This window comes from Hypanus sabinus, chromosome 4, assembly GCF_030144855.1.
Source record: "Hypanus sabinus isolate sHypSab1 chromosome 4, sHypSab1.hap1, whole genome shotgun sequence".
Classification (NCBI taxonomy): domain Eukaryota; kingdom Metazoa; phylum Chordata; class Chondrichthyes; order Myliobatiformes; family Dasyatidae; genus Hypanus; species Hypanus sabinus.
Window position 1 is genome coordinate 145,141,855 of NC_082709.1, and position 22,951 is coordinate 145,164,805.

Below are 22,951 nucleotides of genomic sequence, written 5' to 3' on the forward strand. Positions count from 1 at the left end.
TTGTTCATAATACTCCTTGCATTAAAATAGACACACCTCAAACCCCATCTGTCTGATCGCGTCACTTCTCTATCACCTGCCTATCTCCCCTCTCGTACTATCTCCAAAATATGAAAAAATCTGAAAGATAATTTTAAATTAAAACTTATCCAGCAATATTTTCACATCAGTTTTATTACCAGTTCAGTAACCATTGGTATTCATTTCAAATAAGCGCGAGATTGATTTAAAACACTGGATTTGTTGAAAAAGAGAATTACAGCACTTGTATTTATTTTTAAAACTATGTTATCACATATTGCTAACCCTGCTAGCACAAGTTATTTATTATTTCTTAAAGTTACTTTCATTTACCATTAATAGTCTATGGAGCAATATGTGTGCCACCTAAGTTTTTTTGTAGTGATTGGTATTTCTGTATGAAATGAAACCATCATTAGCTCCATTTAGCAACAGAGATAATAACATGAACAATGGATGTGATTAAGATAAAACACTGCCCTGTTTATCAGTGCAAGTACATGTGATACCAAATTTTACATAATCTGTGTACCAGTGCAGAAATACATTGTTACAGGTAATATTATAAAACTTTCAAACGTTACAGCTTGAAAATGTGCACACTGAAGACACAGCCACATAGGCACTTGAGAAAACACCACGCGGGATAAGGCACAAAGACTAAACTCACAAAGTCTCTGAAAAAGGGACAAGATCACTGTAGAATGTTCAAATATATTTTGCCACAGACACTGATACTCAAATTTGCACTATCCATCACTGTATTTCCATATCTGCTTTAGCACAATTACACTGAACTCACATTGATGTTTAACATGTAACCATAACATTTTGGACTCATTATCACGTACATTTGGTTATAATGCAACTTCTTTAAAATTAACTGCTTCAAATAAACTGCTGTATTATAAATCTAGATCCAGAATTTTAACATAATTTATTATTACATCTCAATTTCCAATGATTAATAGGTTGGCAGAGTAAAAGTTTTGCTTAACAAGTGAATGCACCAAAGGGGATGAACTTAGGACTTTGTCAGAACCTAAGTATTTATAGACAATAGACAATTGGTACAGAAGTAGACTATTCGCCCCTTCGAACCTGCACCGCTATTTTGAGATCATGGCTGATCAACAACTATCAATACCCGATTCCTGTCTTGTCCCCATATCCCTTGATTCCCCTATCCATAAGATACCTATCTAGCTCCTTCTTGAAAGCATCCAGAGAATTGGCCTCCACTACCTTCCGAGGCAGTGCATTCCAGACCCCCACAACTCTCTGGGAGAAGTTTTTCCTTAACTCTGTCCTGAATGACTTACCCCTTATTCTCAAACCATGCCTTCTGGTACTGGACTCTCCCAGCATCTGGAACATATTTCCTGCCTCTATCTTGTCCAATCCCTTAATAATCTTATATGTTTCAATCAGATCCCCTCTCAATCTCCTTAATTCCAGCGTGTACAAGCCCAGTCTCTCTAACCTCTCTGCGTAAGACAGTCCAGACATCCCAGGAATTAACCTCGTGAATCTACGCTGCACTTCCTCTACAGCCAGGATGTCCTTCCTTAACCCTGGAGACCAAAACTGTACACAATAATCCAGGTGTGGTCTCACCAGGGCTCTGTACAAATGCAAGAGGATTTCCTGACACTTCGTGAATTCAGATATAGAATTTTTAGCCCATTTCTCCTCTCTCTGTTTGAATCGCTGCCTACTGTGCTTAACCCAGCTCCCTGAACTCCCATTGGGCTATACGCCCCTAGAATTTTGTTGTCCTTCCTAAATTTACTTATTCTTTCAACACATTTAACTCCATGTTCCGTCAGACCATCCCTCTGTACATGTGTCCTCCTTATCACTTGTTCCGTCTCACCTTTCTCTACTACACACTTAATATTCCGAAACCGTGTAGTCCCCACTTGTCCTTTATTCTTCCTCTCGCTATCCTCTCTCACATTCTGGATCCCCGCCCCCTGCAAATTTAATTTAAACCCCTCCCCCCCCCCCCAAGAAGCACTAGCAAACTTCCTTGCAAGAATGTTAGTACCGCACCAGTTCAGGTGTAAACCGTCCCTTCGGAACAGATCCCATCTTCCTTGGAACAAAGCCCAATTATCTACAAACCTGAAGCCCTCCCTCCTGCCCCATCCTCTCAGCCATGTATTAATCTGTATAATCCTTCTGTTCCTTGCCTCACTCGCACGTGGCACAAGTAGCAATCCTAAGATTGTTACCCTGGAGGTCCTGCTCTTCAGCTTCGCACCTAACTCTCTGAACTCCCTACACAGGACCCCTTCACTCATCCTACCCACGTCATTGGTCCCTACATGGACCACAACATCTGAATTTTTGTTGATAAATTTGGTATCAGTTTTATTTTCATTAATGCAAGGTACCCTAAATAAAGACTAAAATTTTGAAATACGGATATTGTAAGTCCCAAGGTGATTTTAAAATTCACAAATACAGATCAGGAAATTAAAATTAAATCTTTCAATATTTCCCTTCTGATTTTCAAGTTTCAAAAGTGCAGGATGATATCAGCATAAAGCTGTCAATTCCATAACAATTTGTACAAAGGCTGACTATTGATTAACGATATGTGGAGCTAAGAAACTTGGTTGCTTGTTGAATATAAATGAAATCTGTATCATCCTTTTCTGCTGTTATAAAATGCCATTCTGTGTTACTTTAATCAATACAAATGCAAATCTATGCCATTAACACAAAATATGAACCATTATTTTTATGCAAATCCCTTGAACTTGTGAATAGAAGTGATGCCTGAGCTGCCCATTGACTGTGCTGATCAAATTTTCACAGATGAAATAGAGAATTCCTCAAGTTGAAAGAACACAATTCCTGTGCAATATGTCCCACTAAATTAATTTCTATTTTTAAGCTGCAAGTTAGATAGAGTATTTGTCAACACATTTCAGAGGCATTAAATATAATTTAAGAATTTAAGAAGTCATCACTGTCTAAAATAGTTGGATAATAAGATAATTGTTGGTATCTGTAAGTCTCTGAATCAATGAATATTGAAACCACTTCTCTGATAAGACCAGGTGACTGTAAACAGAATTAGAGGCAAAATACATGAATTAAAACAATGAAAATATTAACTAAGAATGTAATTAAGGAATTACATTCCAGTAAAGATACAGACTTCTAAAATCTAAAATTTGCTTTAAAATATAAAATTAGGTGATATCAAAAGATAAACAGTACATGCATGATCAGTGATTTGCATTATCAATATTGTTCTGTTAACCCTTATTATGTCTGAGTTGGCTAATGGAAAACTAAATCATTGTATTAGATCAGTACAACAAGGATATTTTAGAAGATTAGCACAGCTGATATAATGTTGACAGTGAATGTGAACCATAAATGATCCGTGAATCTCCAAGTTAATTTTTTGTCAGGAGTCCCTTTTTATATGCAAAAAGCCCAATGGCAGCTGCAGAAGTGAGGAATGTCGACCATCCAAAAAGCCTGATGCATCCTGAAACTGAAGGCAGGTTCCTCTCCCAGAAAGTTGACTTGATTGGGAATCCCGGAACATCCTGAAATAAATATTCAGATTTCCATTTAGTAAAAAGATGTCCATGACTCGTACAAAGTCACAAATAAACAGGAGAATAACTCTACAAAAAGGCTCAACACACGAAGACAAAATGAGATTTAAAATTTAACTTCAAGATTGAAAGCTGAAATGTTTTGGGTTTCCAACAATACATTTATTCCAGGATTTATCAGTCTTTAAGAAGGCCAACAGAAAGTGAAGAGACAGTACGGGGACGAAAGGGAACGAGAGAAAATCGGGAAACCTCGTCACCAAGCACTTGCAATGCTTTGCTTCCAGAAGATTATTTTCACTGATTCTCATATTAAATGTGGAGTGGGTGACAACTGACAAAAAGTCAAAGCTGTGCAAAAATCAGGATTTATTACAGGGAAATAATTTCAAGTCTGACCTTATAAACTAAAAGGATCTGGACAACACAATCATCAGTTAGCAGAAGAATGATTCTCACAGGTGGAACATACAGGCCCTACTTTGCAGCTAGGAACAATAAACTGCAGTAAATATTTGTTCTATTAAGTGCATAGCGTTTATCTACTGCTCTACTATTGTCAAATAAAGCTGGAAATAAAGAGAAAAGGGACAGTGTGAAAAAAGACAGGTGGCAAACATAAAAAGTGTCCAAAAATCTTTTACAAATAATTAGGACCTAAAAGGGGAAGGGAATGGTGTCGGGCAGTCTGACACCAACAAGGAGATCTGTCCATGGAACCAGAAGGCACCTTTCCCCGAAAATGATGATCGTGCTGAAACCTCAGCGAGGGAGTATGAAATTGAGATTCTGGATCAGTTAAAAAAAAAACAGAGGAAGAAAAAGTACAGGAAAGAAAACTATTTAAAAAAAGGCTAAATCACTGAATCCAGAGGGGATATTCCTTCTGTTCATTTGTTCTGATAGGACAGGGAAACAGCTGAGATCTGGTCGTGATTATTCAGATACCTGTAGGTAATAATAATAGGGACTGGAAAACTGCAAATCCTTGTTCAAAAAGGATAGATTGCATAATCATAGGCCAATTAGTTTAATTTCAGTGGCAAGGTAACTTTTGAAGATAATAATAGGGAACACCATTAGCAGTCACTTAGACAAGAATGCAGTGATTTGGGAAAGTCATCACTGATTTGTTGAAGGCAATTAAGGGTTAAGCAAATTGATAGATTTTTTTGTAAGGTGACAGACATGATTGATGCGGAAATTACAACATACAAGGTTCTGGCGCAACAAGTGTTAGGAAAAAGGCAAAAGAATAAAATCAATATGAGGAAGAATTTTCTAATGTGACATGAGGTTAGAATCTGTAATGTACTGCTGAGAGTGGCAGGTTGTAGAGGGGGGTGCTGTGGTGGAGGAGACGTAAATTAATGTTCAAAGGGTAAATGGCCAGATAAAGGTGTAATATACTGGGCTATTAGTAAAGGTTGGGGTGTGGGCTTCTCTGGATTACTCTTAAATAGAGCCAGCAAGGAGTCCTTCTGTACTGTAATATTTCTGAGAGTCCGTTGATAATGTAAGCTCATAGCAGCTGTGTCCCTGTTAATGGGGGACACACTTTTAGGTGAATCAGAGAGCTGACTGAAAACTCCTGAGCCCAGAAAACATATAAGGGTAAAAAACACCATTTAACCCAGGTTAAAAGATATACCGTATTCAATTAAATAGATAAAGGAAACTGATACTACAGTTATCTACAGGTACTGATGAGCATAAATCTTCAACTTCTGTTTGAGTTTAAAAATGCAAATCATGCTCTAATGCATAAATGAGGTTTTGTTGATTGAAGGCCTCTGACAGAATTATTCAGTTATATAGACAAACAATGAAAAAACAAATAGCTTAATGGTCGAGTGTTTTGATTTTAAAAGAATTGTGATCCTTCTGTATGGAGATGACACAATGGTTTTAAAATCTCAATAGTAGACAAGCCCATTTACACAGCAAAAATAACTGCCTGAATCCTCTATATTAATGCTACTACAGGACTAATTATTTTAAGAATACTTATTTAAAGTAGCCCACGGCCCCAGTTGATGAATTAATTGAAAAACATCAGATGCTGCTGCAATTAGGTGACCCCTAGTGGGATGTACATTAGATCATAGATAGAAATCAAGGAGATATGATGAAAATAGTCATAAACATACCAAAGAAGCAGGCTCGGGTTGCCAGATCTCATTTACTGAAATTTTTCCCATCTCATGCAAGACCTGAAGAAACACAAAAAGAAAACAGATGTAAGCTTTTATAACTCTTTGCCTGATTACCCTTGCTAGCTCTTTGTTACACAGCCAGTAGCAAATACTACCAGAAAGGTCACTGATCTTAGCATATCCTCCTAGTTGTATCATTTTAGTGATGTTTCAACATTTCCCTGTATTCAGAATACCACTAGAATAATCCTTCTGTTCAGACTAATCAGTTTAAAATATTCAGATAGCAGAGCACTTCCGAAAATAGTGAGCTTGCTTTACTAAAACACTGTGAGTGGACAATGGTAATATGGGAACAACTTGAACTCGAAGTCGACTTGGAGGCTGTAAATTTTAAACAAATGTAGTTAAGTGGTCTGATTACAGTATCATTTGTTCAAAGCCTGGAAAATATACCAATAAAGTCTGCTAGTTCAGTGGAGTGATGACACTCTTCCCCATCTCTGTCAAAAACTCAATGCAGCGTTTAAGAATATAATCTAGGTTGATACTTCAGTGTGTTATGTTATTTTGGATGATTCTCTAAACCAAAATCCTACCTAACTTTAAATACTAAACAAGAGAAAATCTGCAGATGCTGGAAATCCAAGTAACACACACAAAATGCTGGAGGAACTTAGCAGGCCAGGTAGCATCTATGGAAAAGAGTAGAGCTGACCTTTCGGGCTGATCCTTCAGCAGGACTCAAATACCATTCAAACAAGTGCAGTAGGATTCTTTAAGAAACTTGGCTTTGAGGAGTGATGTAGGATGGAGAGATCTAGGGATACGAGTACATGCAGTAATTTGCTAAAAAGCAACATACATGTAGCTAGGGTGTCCAAAACTTTTGCGCAGTACTGTATGTGTCAACAAGGAGTGGAGAGTGAGTTTGTAAGTTGGGCAGGAGGGAAAGATGTTCAGAATGGTGAGAGCAGATCTCCAAAGTATGTGGGACAGATAAGAGGAGGAGGGCCGGGGTGGGGGGAGGAAGGCACGGGTACAGGCGCACCCAGCCCTGAGACCCCAGGCAAGGCCACCTGAGTCCAGACAATTCGCTTATTGACCATTACAGAATGTGCTTCCTCTGGTGCTTCCCTCTCCTTTCTCTCTTTCCCAGCCATAACTCCCCTCTCCCTGTGCCCTTCCCACTCTCAGTCCACAAAAGAGACCCACATCAGAATCAAGTTTATCATCACTCTCACACTGTCATGAGATTTGTTTTTTTTTGTTTCAGCAGTACAGTGCAATAAATAAATTACTACAGTTCTATGCAAAAGTCTAGGGAGCCTTTTCTGATGGCTGCTGGTGAGTAGTGGTGCTACACAGGTGTTCAGTGCTGGGACCGTTGCTTCTCATGTTACATGTCAATGATTTGGATGATGGAATTGATGGCTTTGTTGCAAAGTTTGTAGGTGATATGCAGATAGGTGGAGAGGCAGATAGCTTTGAGGAAGGCTACAGAAGGGCTTCGCCAGATTAGGAGAATTAGCAAAGAAATGGCAGATAGAATAGTGTCAGGAAGTTTATGGTCATGCACTTTGACAGAAGAAACGAAAGGGTTAGTGTTGTTAGTTCAGGTAGATACCCTGAACAGCAGGGAAGATTGGGTCAAAGGGTTTGTTTCTGTGCTGTATCACTTTACAATTTTGTTCCTTTTCATAACCAACTATATATTTTCAAATGGGACCTTATTCTTTACAAATGAGCTTTTTTTTGTTTCCCTATTTTATGGCTGTGGAATGGTTTGGAAAATCTGAGAACATGAAAATTAAACTAATTAAATGGAAGTCATTACTCTCTGGAACACGGCGATACAAGCTACACAATCCACATGGAATTTGTGATCATTGAGCAGTCCGGTGCACCGCAAGTGTAAGTGGTGTGGAGGATATACAGGACAGAGACACCAGAATACTTTTGGTTTATATGATGACAGGGCTATGAAAAGTAAGTTTGCATTTCTGGAAATTTAGAAGGGAAGAGGGTGGTACAGGTTGACCCATCAGGGGTAGAGTTGAGGTATAATTCAACTTGCGAGAGATGGTTTATGCTTTGTGTTCTCTTCTGCAAACAGCTAGGTTAATTTTTAAACCTAATTTTTGAGTTTCTGAGTTTGATTTCTTAAAACAACTTTGTTTCAGGAATAGGAAGTTATAAGAATATAAGAATGGGAGCAGGGTAGGCCATTTGGCCGATCAAACCTGTTCCCCTGTTCAATATTATCACGACTGATCTGGCCTTGGACTCAGTTCCAACTACCTGCTTTTTCCCCATAACCCTTAATTCCTCTGCAATGCAAAAATCTGTCTATGTCTTAAGTACATTTAATGGGGTAACCTGGGAAGAAATACCACAGATTCACAACTCTCAGGGAAAAGCAGTTTCACCTCTTCTCCACCCTGAACTGATTTTCCTGAATCTTGAGGCTGTGTACTCTAGTTCTAGACTCGCCTACGAGTGAAAGTCCCTGCCTCTCTCTTATCTACCCCTTAAAGGATTTTATACATTTCTATGAGATCCCCTCTCATTCTTCCGAATTCCGGTGCATATAGTCCCAAGTGAGTCAATTCCTCCTCAGAGGCTGTTCTCCACCCCTCACCTTCTCCAGAATCAGTTTGGTGACCTCATCTGCACAGTATCCACACATCATCTTTCCTCCAGTAAGAAGGCAGAACATCACAACATAGTACAGGTCCTTTGACCCACAAAGCTGACATTTTAACTGACTCTAAGATCAATCTAGTCCTTCCCTCCTACAGAGCCCTAATCATCTTTCATCTGTGTACCTAAGAAATGCCCCTGATGTATCTATCTCTGCCATTGGCCCCTAGCATGGTGTTCCACGCATTGATCACTCTGTGTAAAAAAATCTTATCTCTGGCATCCCCCCCTACACTTTCCTCCAATGACCTTAAAACTATACCCCCTTGTGTTAGCTTTTTCCACCCTGGAAGCAGCCTCTGGTTGTCCATTCCATCTGTGCCCCTTAACATCTTGTACACATCCATCAAATCACCTCTCATATTCCTTTGATCCAAAGAGAAAAGCCCTAGCTTGCTCGTTCTGCACACAGTACTCCAGGTTTAGCTTCACAAATACCCTGTACAGTTGCAGCATAACCTCCCTGCTCTCAAATTCAATCTCTCTAATGTTGAAGCCCAACATTCCATTTGCCGCCTTGATAACCTATGGCACCTGCAAACCAATCTTTTGTAATTCATGCACAAGCACTCCCAAGTTCTTCTGCACAACATCATGCTGCAATCCTTCCCCATTTAAATATTATATCCGATAATAATGTGCTATTATGCACTCATTATCTCCAAAGAATTCCAGTAAGTTTGTCAAACAGGACCTGCCCTTCATGAACCAATGTGGTGTCTGCCTGATGCAACCACTTCTATCCAGAGGTTTCATTACATCTTTAATAATAGCTTCAAGCATTTTCCTAAGTGTAGTCTACAGTTACCGTCATTTGGCCTGGGGCCTGCCTAGAGTCCAGAGAATTTTGGTGAATTATCACGAACCATCTATTATAACTTTCACCATTTCCTTCATTCCATCAAGACCAAGGGGCTCATCTACCTTAAGGCCCACTAGTTTGCTACCTCTTTAGAGACAGTAATTGTTTCAATGTCTTCACCTCTCATCATATCCAGAACATCTCTCTTTGATATGCTGGGCATGTCCTCCACTATGAAAACTGACACAAGATAGTTGTTCAAGGCCTTGGCCACTTCCACATTACCAAATATTAATTCCCCTTCTCATCTTATAAGGGGCCTGTAGTATGTTTCCTTGAGCCATCCTGCCCTGCTTTATATAATAATAGAAGTTTTTACTGTTGGGTTTTATATTTTGTGCGTTTATTTTCATAATCTATCTTCCCTTCCATTATTGTTTACTTAGTGGTTCTTTTTGCCTTTAAAACTTTCCTAATCTTCTAGTTTCCTATCACTTTTGCTGACTTTGTATGCATGAGCTTTTAGCTTGATGCCTTCTTTCATTTCTCCAGTTATCCAAATCTGGCTGTCTTCACCCATACTGCCTTGCTTTTAAATGGAATACAATTCTGTTGAACACTATGAAAAACCTTGTGAAAGTCTTCTACTGTTCCTCAACTGTCCCATTGGATAGTCTGTGTTCCCAGTCTGTGCTAGCAAGTTCCTCACTCATCCTGTTGAGGTCTTCCAGTTTAGGAACAGTAAGAGAGTATAATAAAGATCTTAGATCAAACTTTCGCACTCTCCATTTGTTTGAGAAATTCAATCATACTACGATCACCTTTCCCTAACTACAAGGTCATTCACTTTACTTGTCAGATTGCACAGGACCAGATCTATGGTGAGCAAATAGAACATAGAACATAAAACATAGAACAGGAACAGACCATTCAGCCCACAGTGTTGTGCTAAACTAGCTAAAAAGCAAATCAAAAACACTCAAATACTAATTCCTCCTACCTACACCATGTCCATATCCCTCCATTTTCCTGAAATGCCCATGCCTATCCAAACGCCTTATAAAAGCCTTCAATGTATCTGCCTCTACCGCCATACCAGACAGCGCATTCCAGGCATCCACCAAACTGAGTAAAAAAAACTTACCCCTCACATCCCCCTTGAACCTACCCCCTCTCATCTTCAAAGTATACCCTCTGGTATTAGACATATGTACCCTGGGAAACAGATACTCTCTGTCCACTCTACCTATGCCTCTCATAATCTTATAAACCTCTACAGGTCTCCCCTCAGCCTCTGATGCTCCAGAGAAATCAACACAAGTTTATCCAGCCTTTTGTGACAGCACATGCCCTCTAAACCAGGCAGCATCCTGGTAAACATCTTTTGCACCCTCTCCAAAGCTTCCTATAGTGGGGCAACAGGACTGTATGTAATACTCCAGATGTGACCTAACCAGAAGTTTATAAAGTTGCAACAAAGCCTCCTTACTTTTGAACATAATACCTCCACAAATAAAAGCAAGCATTCCATTTGCCTTCTTAACCACCTTATCGGCCTGTATAGCCATTTTCAAGGAGATATGAGCTTGGATCCTGAGATCTCTCTGCTCAGCAACACTGTTAAGGACCTTGACCCTAACAGCATACTGTTTCCATGCATTTGCTCTACCAAGATGCAACACCTCACATTTATCTGTGTTAAACATCATATGCCTCTTCTCAGCCCATATCTGCAAGTGATATATATCACACTGTATTCTTTGCCAGTCTTCTACACTATCCACAACCCCACCAATCTTGGTATCATCTGCAAATTTACTAACCCACCCATCTACATTTTCATCCAGGTCACTTATATACATCGCAATCTGCAGAGGTCCTAGCACAGGTCCCTGTGGATCTCCACTAATTACAGACCTCCCAGCTCAAATAAGTCCCATCAACCATGGCCCTCTGCCTTCTATGCACAAGCCAGTTCTGAATCTGAACAGCCAATTCACATCCTAATCTTCTGGATTAGCCTCCCAAGAGGGACTTTGTCAAACACCTCACTAAAATCCACGTAGACAACATACACTGCCCTACCCTCATCAATCTCTCTTGACACTTTGTCAAAAAACTCAATCAAGTTGGCAAGGCACAAACTGCCCTGCACAGAGCAATGCTGGCTCTCCTTAATTAGGCCATGGGTTTCCAAATGCTCATATACCCTTCCCAAAGTATTTTCTCCAGCAATTTCCCTACAACTGATGTGAGACTCACTGGTCTATAGTTTCTAGAATTTCCCCTTGTTCCCCTCTTACATATCACAGATGGTCACACTGAATGTCCTACTCTCACATTCCCACTGCAGAACAGGAAGGGGTGCAGTGCTTGACTAACCACCATAAGTAAATGTCTAACTGGCAATGAACGTGTCCATGGACATCAATGACAGTGCGGTGGAGAGAACAGGAAAAATCTTGCTGCATTTCAGTTAAAGCTCTGCTGTGTAAAATGCTTTGCCCATGGGCTGCTGCAGCTGCCACCTAAACTGATAATAAGAGGAAATTGTCAGAATGACAGCAGGATTCAAGATAGCAAATTCTCTAATAAAACCTTTCAGGTTGACACTAAAAATTTAAATGTTTTCCATTAATTTGGAAACCAAAAGATGATTGAAAATCAGATTAATGGTGCAGTTCAGTGAAAGGTTATGAAGGAAATTTAACAAATGTTTGCAATATTCTATGGTGTTTTACTACACAATGATATCTGTCTCTTTGGCAAATTCTTTCTCTTTTGAATTTCATTCACCCAATTAATCAACTTTTGTACTTTATAGAAATATCTAGTATATTTAAAGCCGAATCAGTTTGAAAATATTTCCCATAGGGACTGGGTTTGGCTCTTGATCTCAAGATAACAGATTTCATCTTGTTTCATCTCAGTTGATCTATCCAAAAACATACCTACTGCAAAAATATTTTCATGCCCACTATTATCCATGTATTTTACTACTCATTTGCTACCTGGACTAAACTTGAATCAATGGAGGATGCTTGACTGTTGTGACAGGGCGTGAATACTATCACCTCCTGTAAAGGTCAATCAGTGATATCGGCAACAGCAGGGCTTCACTTCCAGATGAGCTCAAAGCCTTCTGTGCTCGCTTTGATCATCAAAACATGGAGGACCCACTCCAAGTTGCCTACTGTAGCAACAGGTTCACAGCGGATACCATCTTACTGACTTTTCATTCAACCCTGGAACAACTGAACAGCAAAGATGCATACTTCAAGATGCTCTTTATCAACTACAGCTCAACATTCAACACTGTCACCCCCTCAACTCTAAACGATAAGCAATAAGAGGTACTGAGGCGAAGGTCTTGACCTCTTTGTGCAATTGGATCCACAAGTTCCTCACTTTGCAGATTCTAGTAATTTTGGATTGGCAACAACATCTCCATCAACAACTGCCACCAGCACAACACCAGCACAACAACATCAACAACTGCCACCAGCACAGGTGCACAACAAGATTTACTGCTTAGGCCCCTGCTCTACTCGCTTTACATTTACGACTGTGCGGCTAAGCATAGCTCCAATGTCATATTTGCTGACAATGCCTTTGTTGTAGATCAAATCAAAGGAGGTGATAAATCAGAATATAGGAGGGAGATTGAAATCTGGCTGAGTGATGCCATAATATCAATCTCTTCCTCAATGTCAGAAAGATCAAGGAGCTGATTATTGACTTGACAAGAAGAAAACCAGAGGCCATGAGCCAGTCCTCATTGGAGGATCAAAGGTGGAGAGTCTCTGCATCTTTAAATTTCTTGGTGTTATTATTTTGGAGGGCCTGTCCTGGGCCCAGCAAATAAGAGGAATTATGAAGAAAGTACAGCAGTGCCTCTACTTCATTAGGAGTTTACTGAGATTTAGCATGACATCCAAGTCTTTGACAAACTTCTACAGATGTGTAGCGGAGAATATATTGACTGGTTGTATCACAGCCTGGTATGGAAATACCAATGCCCTTGAATGGAAAATCCTACAAAAAGTAGTGGATATGGCCCAGTCCATCACAGGTAAAGCCCTCCCCACCATTGAGCACATCTACATGAAATACTGCTGCAGGAAAGCAGCATTCATCATCAGGGACCCCTCCTCCCAGGACATGCTCTCTTCTCGCTGCTGCCATCAGGAAGAAAGTACAGGAACCTCAGGACTCTCATCCCCAGGTTCAAGAACAGTTACTACCACTCAATGATCAGGCTCTTGACCAAAGGGATATCTTCACACATCTTCATTTGCCTCATCTTTGAAATGTTCTCACAATCACTAGACTCACTTTCAAGGACTTTTCATCTCATGTTCTCGATACTTATGCTTATTTATTATTATTATTTCTTTATTTTTGTATTTGCACAGTTTGTTGTCTTCTGCACTCTGTTTGACTACCCAAGTTGGGCAGTCTTTCATTGATTCTGTTATGGTTATTATTCAATGTTTCAAAGGTTTATTTATTATCAAAGCATGCATCCATATACAACTGAAATCCGTGTTCTCCAGAGTCTTGAAGCAGAGAAAGTCCATGAAAGTCATTCAGAAACATCAAAACCAACCCCCACACACATACACAAAAAGAACAGATCCTGACCATTAACCCCCAAAGCCCCCTTCACCTGCACAAAACGGAACAGGGACATCATCTCCCCCCCGCACACAGAAACAGAATACAACAGAACATCAACACCCATACCTTCCTCTCACACAACAGAAAAGGAACAGCTGATTTAAAAAAACAGAGTTCTTGAGTATGCCAACAAGAAAATAAATATCAGGGTTGTTAATATACTTTGATAATAAGTTTGCTTAGAACTTTTTAAAAAATCATGAAAGGACTATGAAAAATGCTCAGGTTTTCATTCTTGCTGTACCCCTGAAACAGCCTTAACCACAAAACACAGTTTTGAATTTTCAGCCTTGGCACATAGCCTCCTCTTCTCCAGTGTCTACAACAGCTGACACAGGTAATCACTCTGTCCCTTCTAATGCTGCTCCTCTTCTTGGATTTGACCTTGCATGTCACATCACAGCCAAAGTGCCTCAGTGGCAGCATCTCTTCCTGACATCCTGTAATTAGCTTCAAGTCTTCCTAGACTCTGCTTTTGATCATTTCTTTCATCTTCCCACTGTTCCTGAATAAAGTTGGTAGCATATTTATAAATGTTAACTTGGGAGCAGATTCCTGGATAAAGCCAGAGAAGCTGACAACACCTGATGAAACCAACTGGAACATACTCTCTTTCAGAATTAACCACATCACATGAAGCTTTAAATAAATGCCAAGGTGGAGCAGAATTTATACCAGGAAACAGGGGATCCATGAAAATATTTTCTTTGGCATTGGTTTTCACTGTGGAGGAGAGTACAAAAGAAATCCCAATGACAAAGGACAAGATATTTGAAAAAATTTGCGACTGAAGGGAGAAAAGTCATAGTCATGGAATGACAGTAGGATTCATGATAAGGGGCCAATCCAATCCTCGTCACTCTATTAAACTGGAAAGAACATCAACACCATTGATTAAGGCCTTGCAATATTAATTAAGATTTGTGCTTCCTCCTATTTCCAAGCTACCTAATAGACATTATAGAGATTGGTTGTCAGAAGATTTTTTTTAAAAAAATAAGAGCACAATTTTAATTTATATTACAAAAATACCAAATAGATAAAGCTGTGTTGTTTACATAAATTATTCATAAATGTTAAACCTAGGTTAAGGCATTTTGTTAGGATTTATTTATTGAGAAACTTGAAAGTAAATATCTATGACCAAAAGTCTGGCCTAAGTCAAATTTTGAGCAGGAATTGGAGAAGGGTCTTAAAAGAAGGAGAGAATGCTGGAGCTTAGGCCCTAGATGGGTGCAAGCAATGGCACCAATGATGAAGTGAAGAGTGCAGAATTGGAGGAGCATAGTTGGCTGGATTGTGGCAAGGCCACTGAAGGATTTAAACACTTGAATGAGAATTTTTAAAAACCGTTGTGTTAGTGGACCACACTGTTGTAGCATGAATGAGGCTCTGTGCAAAGGTAAACGCAGACAGTAGAATTTCAGACAACTTCAAGCTTTATGGGCCAAAACTCTATGGCTACATGAAATTTGAGATAAAAACAGGAAATGAAATAATTGGCTGCACATTATGGAAAGAGAAAAATGTCTCAAGCTCATGACTTAATTAGAAGGGTCGATTGATTGGTCATCTGCCTGAAGTGAGCTCTATTTCTTTGCCATTTTGGGAAAAATTGAGACAATCGGAATTTTAATGTTTAAGGCCCCTCCCCATGCCATTCCCACTTAGTAGGATTAGTTAAATGGGTTCTCAATCAAGGCAAAATTACAGTGAATGAACCAATAAAACCATCATCCCAATGTGACATGGAAGATCATGGACTATTATGAATAAAAGCAGTATTAATTTTATTAACTTGTGTTCATTATTGCTAGTGGTCTCAGCCGTGTATCATAAAATGTATGCATCAGATGATTAAGAAATAGTTCCCTGAAATGTCATTTCTCTTGTTGCCTCTGCTGTCTCATTACACTGTGAGGAAAATCTGTTAACACTGTGTAATTGGTATAACTGGACATGTGGTATTGCCATGGTTACCTTAACACTTTCAAAGGCTCTGCAGAATGGCATCAAGGATTATTTCTGATTGACAACAGTATTAGAGAATGTGGATTAATTCTCCTCAGAACAAACAGAAGATCAAGGGAAACCACAACCTAAAACAATTAGAGTGTTGAACCTTTGAGTATCAAAAGATCTTTCAACACACAGGATATTGATTAGGGAAAAATAAGCTTAAAATGAGGATAACACAGCTATCATGTGAACAGGTATCTTTCTGAGTACATTACCATTACAGTTCTGTGGAGAAAATGATCTTCCATTGCAGCAGAAATTACTCCAGTAGTCACACCAAAAGGTTAAAAACATGTACTGCAGAGGCTTTACGATCATGATGGACATGATAGAATAAAACACTGAATCCAAAGAGAGATTCCTTGGTTAATCATGTGACCAACAATCAGGAATGGAAAAGAAAAATCATACTGTGCTCTGCACAATTCGATGAATGCTTCCATTTTCATAAAGCCTATCTTATCGAGAAGTATGAAATTCATTGCTTATTGTTTTAGGTTACACTCTGGTACATATATGGAGGAGCGGTATAATGTGTTCATGCAATGCACAATTAAAGAAAATTGAGAAAAGTGAAGGTTAACAATTTCATTTTATGGTGACTTCTATTTTGCCCTAGTTTATTCAGAATGCCTGTCATCTCAGAACAGGGCAATAGCATTAATGGCATTAATGTGTAATAGCATTAATGTGTTAATACCCAACAAATACAATCTGAGTTAAAATTTCTAATTAGTTTAAGGGTCTTGAAAACTGCATTTTGAGATTACTTTCATATAAATAATTAATTTTGGTACTTTAATGCACATTCAAATTAACAGAAAATTACAAATTCATTTTGACATGCATTATACCCCAACATAAAACAATTTTATTTATCACTGCATAATTAAAAGTGAAGAGCACTATCAGAGGCATTTTAAACAAGTTTAACATCATGATTTGTACTTGCTATGCAAAACAAAAATTGCTGTTTTAAGTTACAAGAAACAGTTAATAATTTTTTGGATCTTTAATTTTCTGTTGGAAATAATTGCTTATCCCTCCTATTCTTTCTTGCAGGGATTCACTACATGAATACTTCAGAACATCTAGGTGCCTAAACCTTGGGAAGAGAACTTGCAGCAAACTGCATATTGCTCCAGGATTTTTTTCAATACTTTCTGGAATGGTTTCTGCTTCGACTCAATGGATTTCACTATTAGCTCCTGGTGCTGACCAATCTTTCCGATTCAACTCACACAAAATGCAGAAGGAACTCAGCAAGACAGGCAGCAACTATGGAAGGGAATAAACAGTCAACAGTTTGGACTGAAACCCTTTATCAGTACTGCAGCTTATGAAGTCTGTCCATTGTTGAGGGTGGAAGTATTCTGGGAATGTTTTCCTTCCTTTCGCTAATTAATTGTATACCATCAGTCTTAACTAAATGTGGTGGCACTACAAAGCTTTGATCTGGTCTGTTCCTTGTGAGATTACTTGGCTCACTCTCCTGCAAGCTGTTTAGCACACACCTAGTCCTGTATTGCAGCTACACTGGCACTTTATTTCTAGAAATGCCTGGTGCTGCTCCTGGCTTGCCTTTCCACACTCCTCATTGATCTCCAATCTTGACAGCAACAGTAAAGTGAGGGATATGCCGGGCCATGAAATTACAGGTTATGGTGTCGTACACTGCCTCTGTTGCTGTGGTCCACGGTGCAACTTGTGTGCCCAGTTTTGAGATGCCAGCTGATTTCTGAATCTAAAATGTTTAGCATGTTTGTAGGTATGGTAGTTGTAAAGGGAAGGATATGATGTGAAGATGGGACTGTGAATAAGTTGCTTTGACCAATGCATCATAAATTATGGCAGATTTATTGGCCAGACATAAACTGCTGAGAATAAGACCAAACAAGTTTCTTTCTTGTAACAACCAATTTCATTCATTCTTTCATTCAGTAACAACCAATCTGGCAACCATGTTCTTCAAGACATAGCGCTAAGTATTCTGACATAACTGCAAGATAGTGCTGAAAGGCAATCTGGGTTCCCCATCCAGAATACACTTTATGCTTCTTACCTTCAATGTTTCTTCTAACTGTTTGATTTTTGTTTAAATAAATGATGGCATCAATGAATATTAATGCCCAAAAGAAGGCTCCTTAGTTGACAATGGACCAAAAGAGATCTACCCAGCCTAAAGCCTCTTTCCAGCACTTGGTCCATAGTCCTGCAGGTCATTTCTCAAAGATGAGAATACATCCTAGTATTCTTCAAATACAATGAGAGCTTTTGACTTTGCTATCTTTTCAAGACCTCGACCAACCCCCTGCTGAAATCCTTTCCCCTCATTTCTGTGAAAGTAACCCCTCTGTTAAGAAAATAGATCCTTCCTATTTGCTTCATCTGGGTTTTTTATCACTTTGTACAGCTCATTTAAGATGCTCCTCAGCCTCTTCTGTTCGAAACTAAACAGCCCCATCCTCTCCCACCTTTGACAACATTTTTTTTATTCCAGGTAACATCTTCATAAGTCCCTGGCAATCAAATTGTATCCAGTACGCAAACTGGACTCTAATTAATGCGGTATAAATTTCTACCATTTAGAGGCTGCTCCTTTATTCCACACCATTGTTAATGAAAGTGAACATGCCATTTGCAGAATTAAATACATTATTAACCAATTTTGTTACCTTTAAGGATTGGTGGACATACACCAAGCTCATACTGTTTGTCCATAACAATGAATATCTTCCTAGTATTTATTCCTTTGTGTTATTCTTCCTCCTAAGTGCATTACTTCAGTCTTCTCAGAACTGACTTCCAACTTGCTTCCCAACTTACAGCTCGATTTACTTACAGTCCGTTGATCAGCTGGACCTCGGGCAGCTACAAAGCTCCTCCATCACTGGTCGTCACATTCCTTCATTATGTCAATAACTTCCTCTCGGCTTTCACTACTGTCCGTCCTGCAAGTCCCGGGTGGAGACTTAGGAATACTGTCGCACGCGGATGTAGAAGGGTTCTTCATTGCTGTTTTACTAGTCAGGTTTGTTATCACTGACCTGAACCCCCGAATCTGGAGGAATGGTGGACCCCCTTTGACTTTTGGTAGTGTCACCCATGCCAAACAGGTCAAAGCATAAAGCCCTGACTCCAGGTCGTTGAGGCACACAAGCCTCCAAACCACGACAAGCTGTTCCTCCTGGAGATTCAGCCCAATTGATCGAGCAATTATTTTTCAATATTTAAAACATTTTCCCTCCCTATCAACCACATAAATTGTTTGCATCATCTGCACATTTCTTTATAATGCCCTTTATATCGAGTTCTAAGTCAATGATGTATATTGCAAAAGCATATAACCAACTGTTGAAGCTAAGGACCCTCACTGAAAGCTAGAGCTTTCTTAGTCTAAAAAATACCCATTCAAAAAGCTTCCTGCTACCGAGACAGATTTGGATTCAACCTGTCAATTCCTTGGATCCCATGGGCTGCTAAGGTTTTCTTTAATCAGTGTGCTGTGCGGGACTTTGCCAAAAGCTTGACCAAAGATTCATCTCGACTACAGCAAATGCACTGCATAATTGCCTCCTCAAAAGATTCAATCAAGTTAGTCAGGCTGAGCCCACCCTTAACAAGTCCATGTTGACTCTCCTTGATTATTTTGTGCTTTTCTAAATAGGTTTATTTTGTCTCTTGATACTTATTCCAATAAAGCATCCACCAGTGAAGCTAAGTATCCTGTAATTGTTTGATTTATATTCCACCCTCACAAGTACACTTCACATTCCTTATGTAGTATCAACAGCTACAGACTGCTACTAGTCCTCCATATGCTTCATTACCTTCCTGCATTCCTTTGCTACTCCCTTTCTAGTGCCTCAGTGCTCTTTCTGCAGTATTATATTATTTTTAATTATTCCCTTCATTACTCCAATCTCCAGATTTAGGGAACTCAAAGCTTTTTTTTTTCTTTGCCCTCAGATGGAAAAGAGGGTTCAGGCTGAGCTAGAATATAAGCGAACATAACAATTTAATGACTCAAGAAAATGGTGTTAAATGACAGTCAGGGGAACAGTCAGGAGTGGAATAAGGCAGAAAGAGCCCCTCATACTTGATTCTACTGACATTTTCAAATTGTTTAAATCTTTTGAAAGGGTTGCCTTTGCACTGACTGTGACTACAAGGTTTGGGCACACAAAAAGCCCCATAAAACCTCAATCAGATAAAATTCCAGAGGAACCGTTTTTTTAAAAAATGTTGAAGGATGGATGCTGTGTAGATAATATGAGATTTCTTCAGAAATGTGATTTCTTTTTACTTCTGAGAGGACTGACAGTAACTCAGTCTAATGTACTTTGGCATTTTGGTTCATTACTGTTCTGAGTGCCAGGCTAGATTGAGTGCTTTTGTCTGAAATTTGGCCCAAATCTATATCCTTAATACTAGCAGAGAGTGTCACCACTGAGACTTTTATTTGTGGATCATAAATTTCACTTCACACACCATCTTCCAAAATTACAGGACAAATGAAACCAGTGGTAAGGGTCCAGTTAAGCTGCATGCAGACACCTCAGCTTAGCGGTACCAGAAATGTTTCTACTCACGCAAAAGCTTAAATGGGAAATCTGTAACACCACCACACGGCTGAATTCCCTCAACTAATTGCAGTATAATATAAAAATACCATTTTAATACAGTAATCATTATTATTATTTTCCCTTACCTCTCTGGCTGCTCTCTCCCCTGCCTGCACTGCACCTTCCATGTACCCACTCCACTCAGTGGCTGTCTCGGTGCCAGCAAAGTAGATCTTCTGAAATGGCTCTCTCAGGATCCTTCAAAGACATTAACAATGTGGGTTAGAATACAAACCAGTAGATAGTTCATCAATTGAAACGTGCATGAATAAAAGCATGTCAATACAAAATAGTATCTGTAATTGATTGTACACATTTGGAAGTGCTTTCCCATTCCTATGCTCCACTGAAGAACAAAGAACCTTTTAATTTCTTGCCACTCAACAGCAATGTCGCAAGTTACTTAGAAATAAGAAAGCCCATTGGCAACTTTAATTTATCTATTCAGTTTCTCCTCTTTTCTCTATTGATTGGTTCGTAAACAATTCCAGGAATGTAGTCTGAACCGTCCTGTGTTCAGATGGAATAACCAAGTGTGATCACGGTGTACAAATCAGCTCCAGGGTTATTTTGAAAGCAAGTTCGCTTATGTTACAAAGTACCTTAAAAGAATAACCCAATGAATCTTTTCCATCTCATTCACCCTTATCTCTCTATACAAGATGACCTCTGAAGTGAATCCACTGTAAACTAAACCTAATCAAGTGCAACCTTAACCTAATCTTTCCTCAATTCAGACTGTAAGAAATCTAGTAGCCAATTTTTTTTCTGCACTGCCTCCACTGTTTAAATGCCCCACTAGTTTCATTGCAAAGGGGTTGGAGTTTAAAAATACAGAGATTTTCTTGCAATTGTACAGGGCATTGGGGAGACCTGACCTGGAATTCTGTTATGTTGTATTGGCCCATTTATGTAAATAAAGCAAAATATTGGATACAGTTTAAAGGAGGTTCACCAAGCTAATTTCTGGGATGACAGGGTTAACCTATTGAGAGAGACTAGATAGTTTGGGTCAGTATTCCTTGGAATTTAGAAGAATAAATGGTGATCTTATTCAAAAATATTAGATCTTAACTGGACATATCAGGGTGGAAGCTGAGATAAGTTATTTTGGGAGGTTTAAATACAGGAACAAAACAACAAGAAAAAGGCTGGGCATTTAAAACTGACATACATAAAATTTCTTCTTGCAGAGGGTGGTGAATCTTTGCAACTCTCTCAAAGTGCTGGAAGAACTCATCAGGTCAGACAGCATCTCTGGAAAGGAATTAGCAATTGATGTTTTGGGCACAGACTCTTCATCAGGACTGGAAAGGAAGATGAGAAGTCAGAGTAAGAAGGTGGGGAGAGGGGAGAAAGAAGTTCACGGTGGTAGGTAATAGGAAAAACCGGGAGAGGGCAATGTAAAGAGCTAGGAAGTTGACTCGTTAAAAGAGATAAAAGGCTGAAGGAGGAGGAATCTGACAGGAGAGGGTAGAAGACCATGGAAGACAGCAAGGAGGAGTACCACCAGTGATGAGCAGTTAAGGAAAAAGGTGAGAGAAGGAAAAAGCAATGAGGAAGGATGGAGGGTTCTTTACCGTAAGTTACTGGATGAAGTAGATGACCCCAACAGACTCAAAGGCAGTGTTGCCTCACCTGGAAGGACTGTTTGGGGCCCTGAATGGTAGTGAGGGAGGAGTGAGGAGGCATAGGGGCAGGTGTGGCACTTGCTCCGCTTACAGGGAGGAGTACCAGGAGGGAGATCAGTGGGGAGGGATGAGTGGACAAGGGAGTCACGTAGGGAGTAATCCCTGAATAAAGTGGAAAGTTGGGGGGGGGGGCATCCCATTGGAGATGGCAGAAGTTATGGAGAATTATGTGCTGAATGTGGTGGTAGGTGAGGACAAAAGGAACCCTATCCCTGGTATTGCAGCCCAACGACGGGGCAAGGGTAGATGTGCGTGAAATGGAAGAGAAGCAGTTCAGGGCAGCATTGATGGTGGAGAAAGGACAGCCCCTTTCTTTGAAGGAGGAGGACATGTCATTAGTTCTGCAATGAAAAGCTTCATCCTGAGAGTAGGTGCAGTGGAGACGGAGGATTTGAGAGAAGGGGAAGGCATTTTCACAAGTAACAAGATGGGAAAAGGTATAGTCCAGGTAACTGTGAGAATCAGTAGATTTATAAAAGATATCAATAGATAAGCTGCCTCCAGAGGTAGAGACTGAGAGATCAAGAAAGGGGAGGGAGGTGTCGGAAATGGACTAGGTAAATTTGAAGGCAGAGTTGGAGACAAAGTTGATGAGTTTGGCAATCAAGCAGCAACAATGCAGTTGATGAAGCAAAGTCCACCCTGCCCTGGTGCTCCTCCTTGACTTTCT

The 22,951-nt window shown here is 39.6% G+C and overlaps 1 protein-coding gene across 4 annotated transcripts in view; it reads right to left on the minus strand.

Moving 5' to 3' along the window:
• Positions 1–478: 478 nt before the first annotated feature.
• The window catches only part of mao (monoamine oxidase), a 192,725-nt gene continuing 170,252 nt past the window's right edge, over positions 479–22,951 (minus strand). For all 4 annotated transcript variants that reach the window (XM_059968275.1, XM_059968277.1, XM_059968276.1 and 1 more), the window contains 3 exons: positions 20,677–20,788; positions 5,756–5,818; positions 479–3,593 (listed from right to left, as the gene is read on the minus strand). In XM_059968275.1, coding sequence (XP_059824258.1) covers positions 3,438–3,593; positions 5,756–5,818; positions 20,677–20,788 — 331 coding nt within the window. In that variant the 3' untranslated portion in view covers positions 479–3,437. The remainder of the gene's footprint in view (positions 3,594–5,755; positions 5,819–20,676; positions 20,789–22,951) is intronic.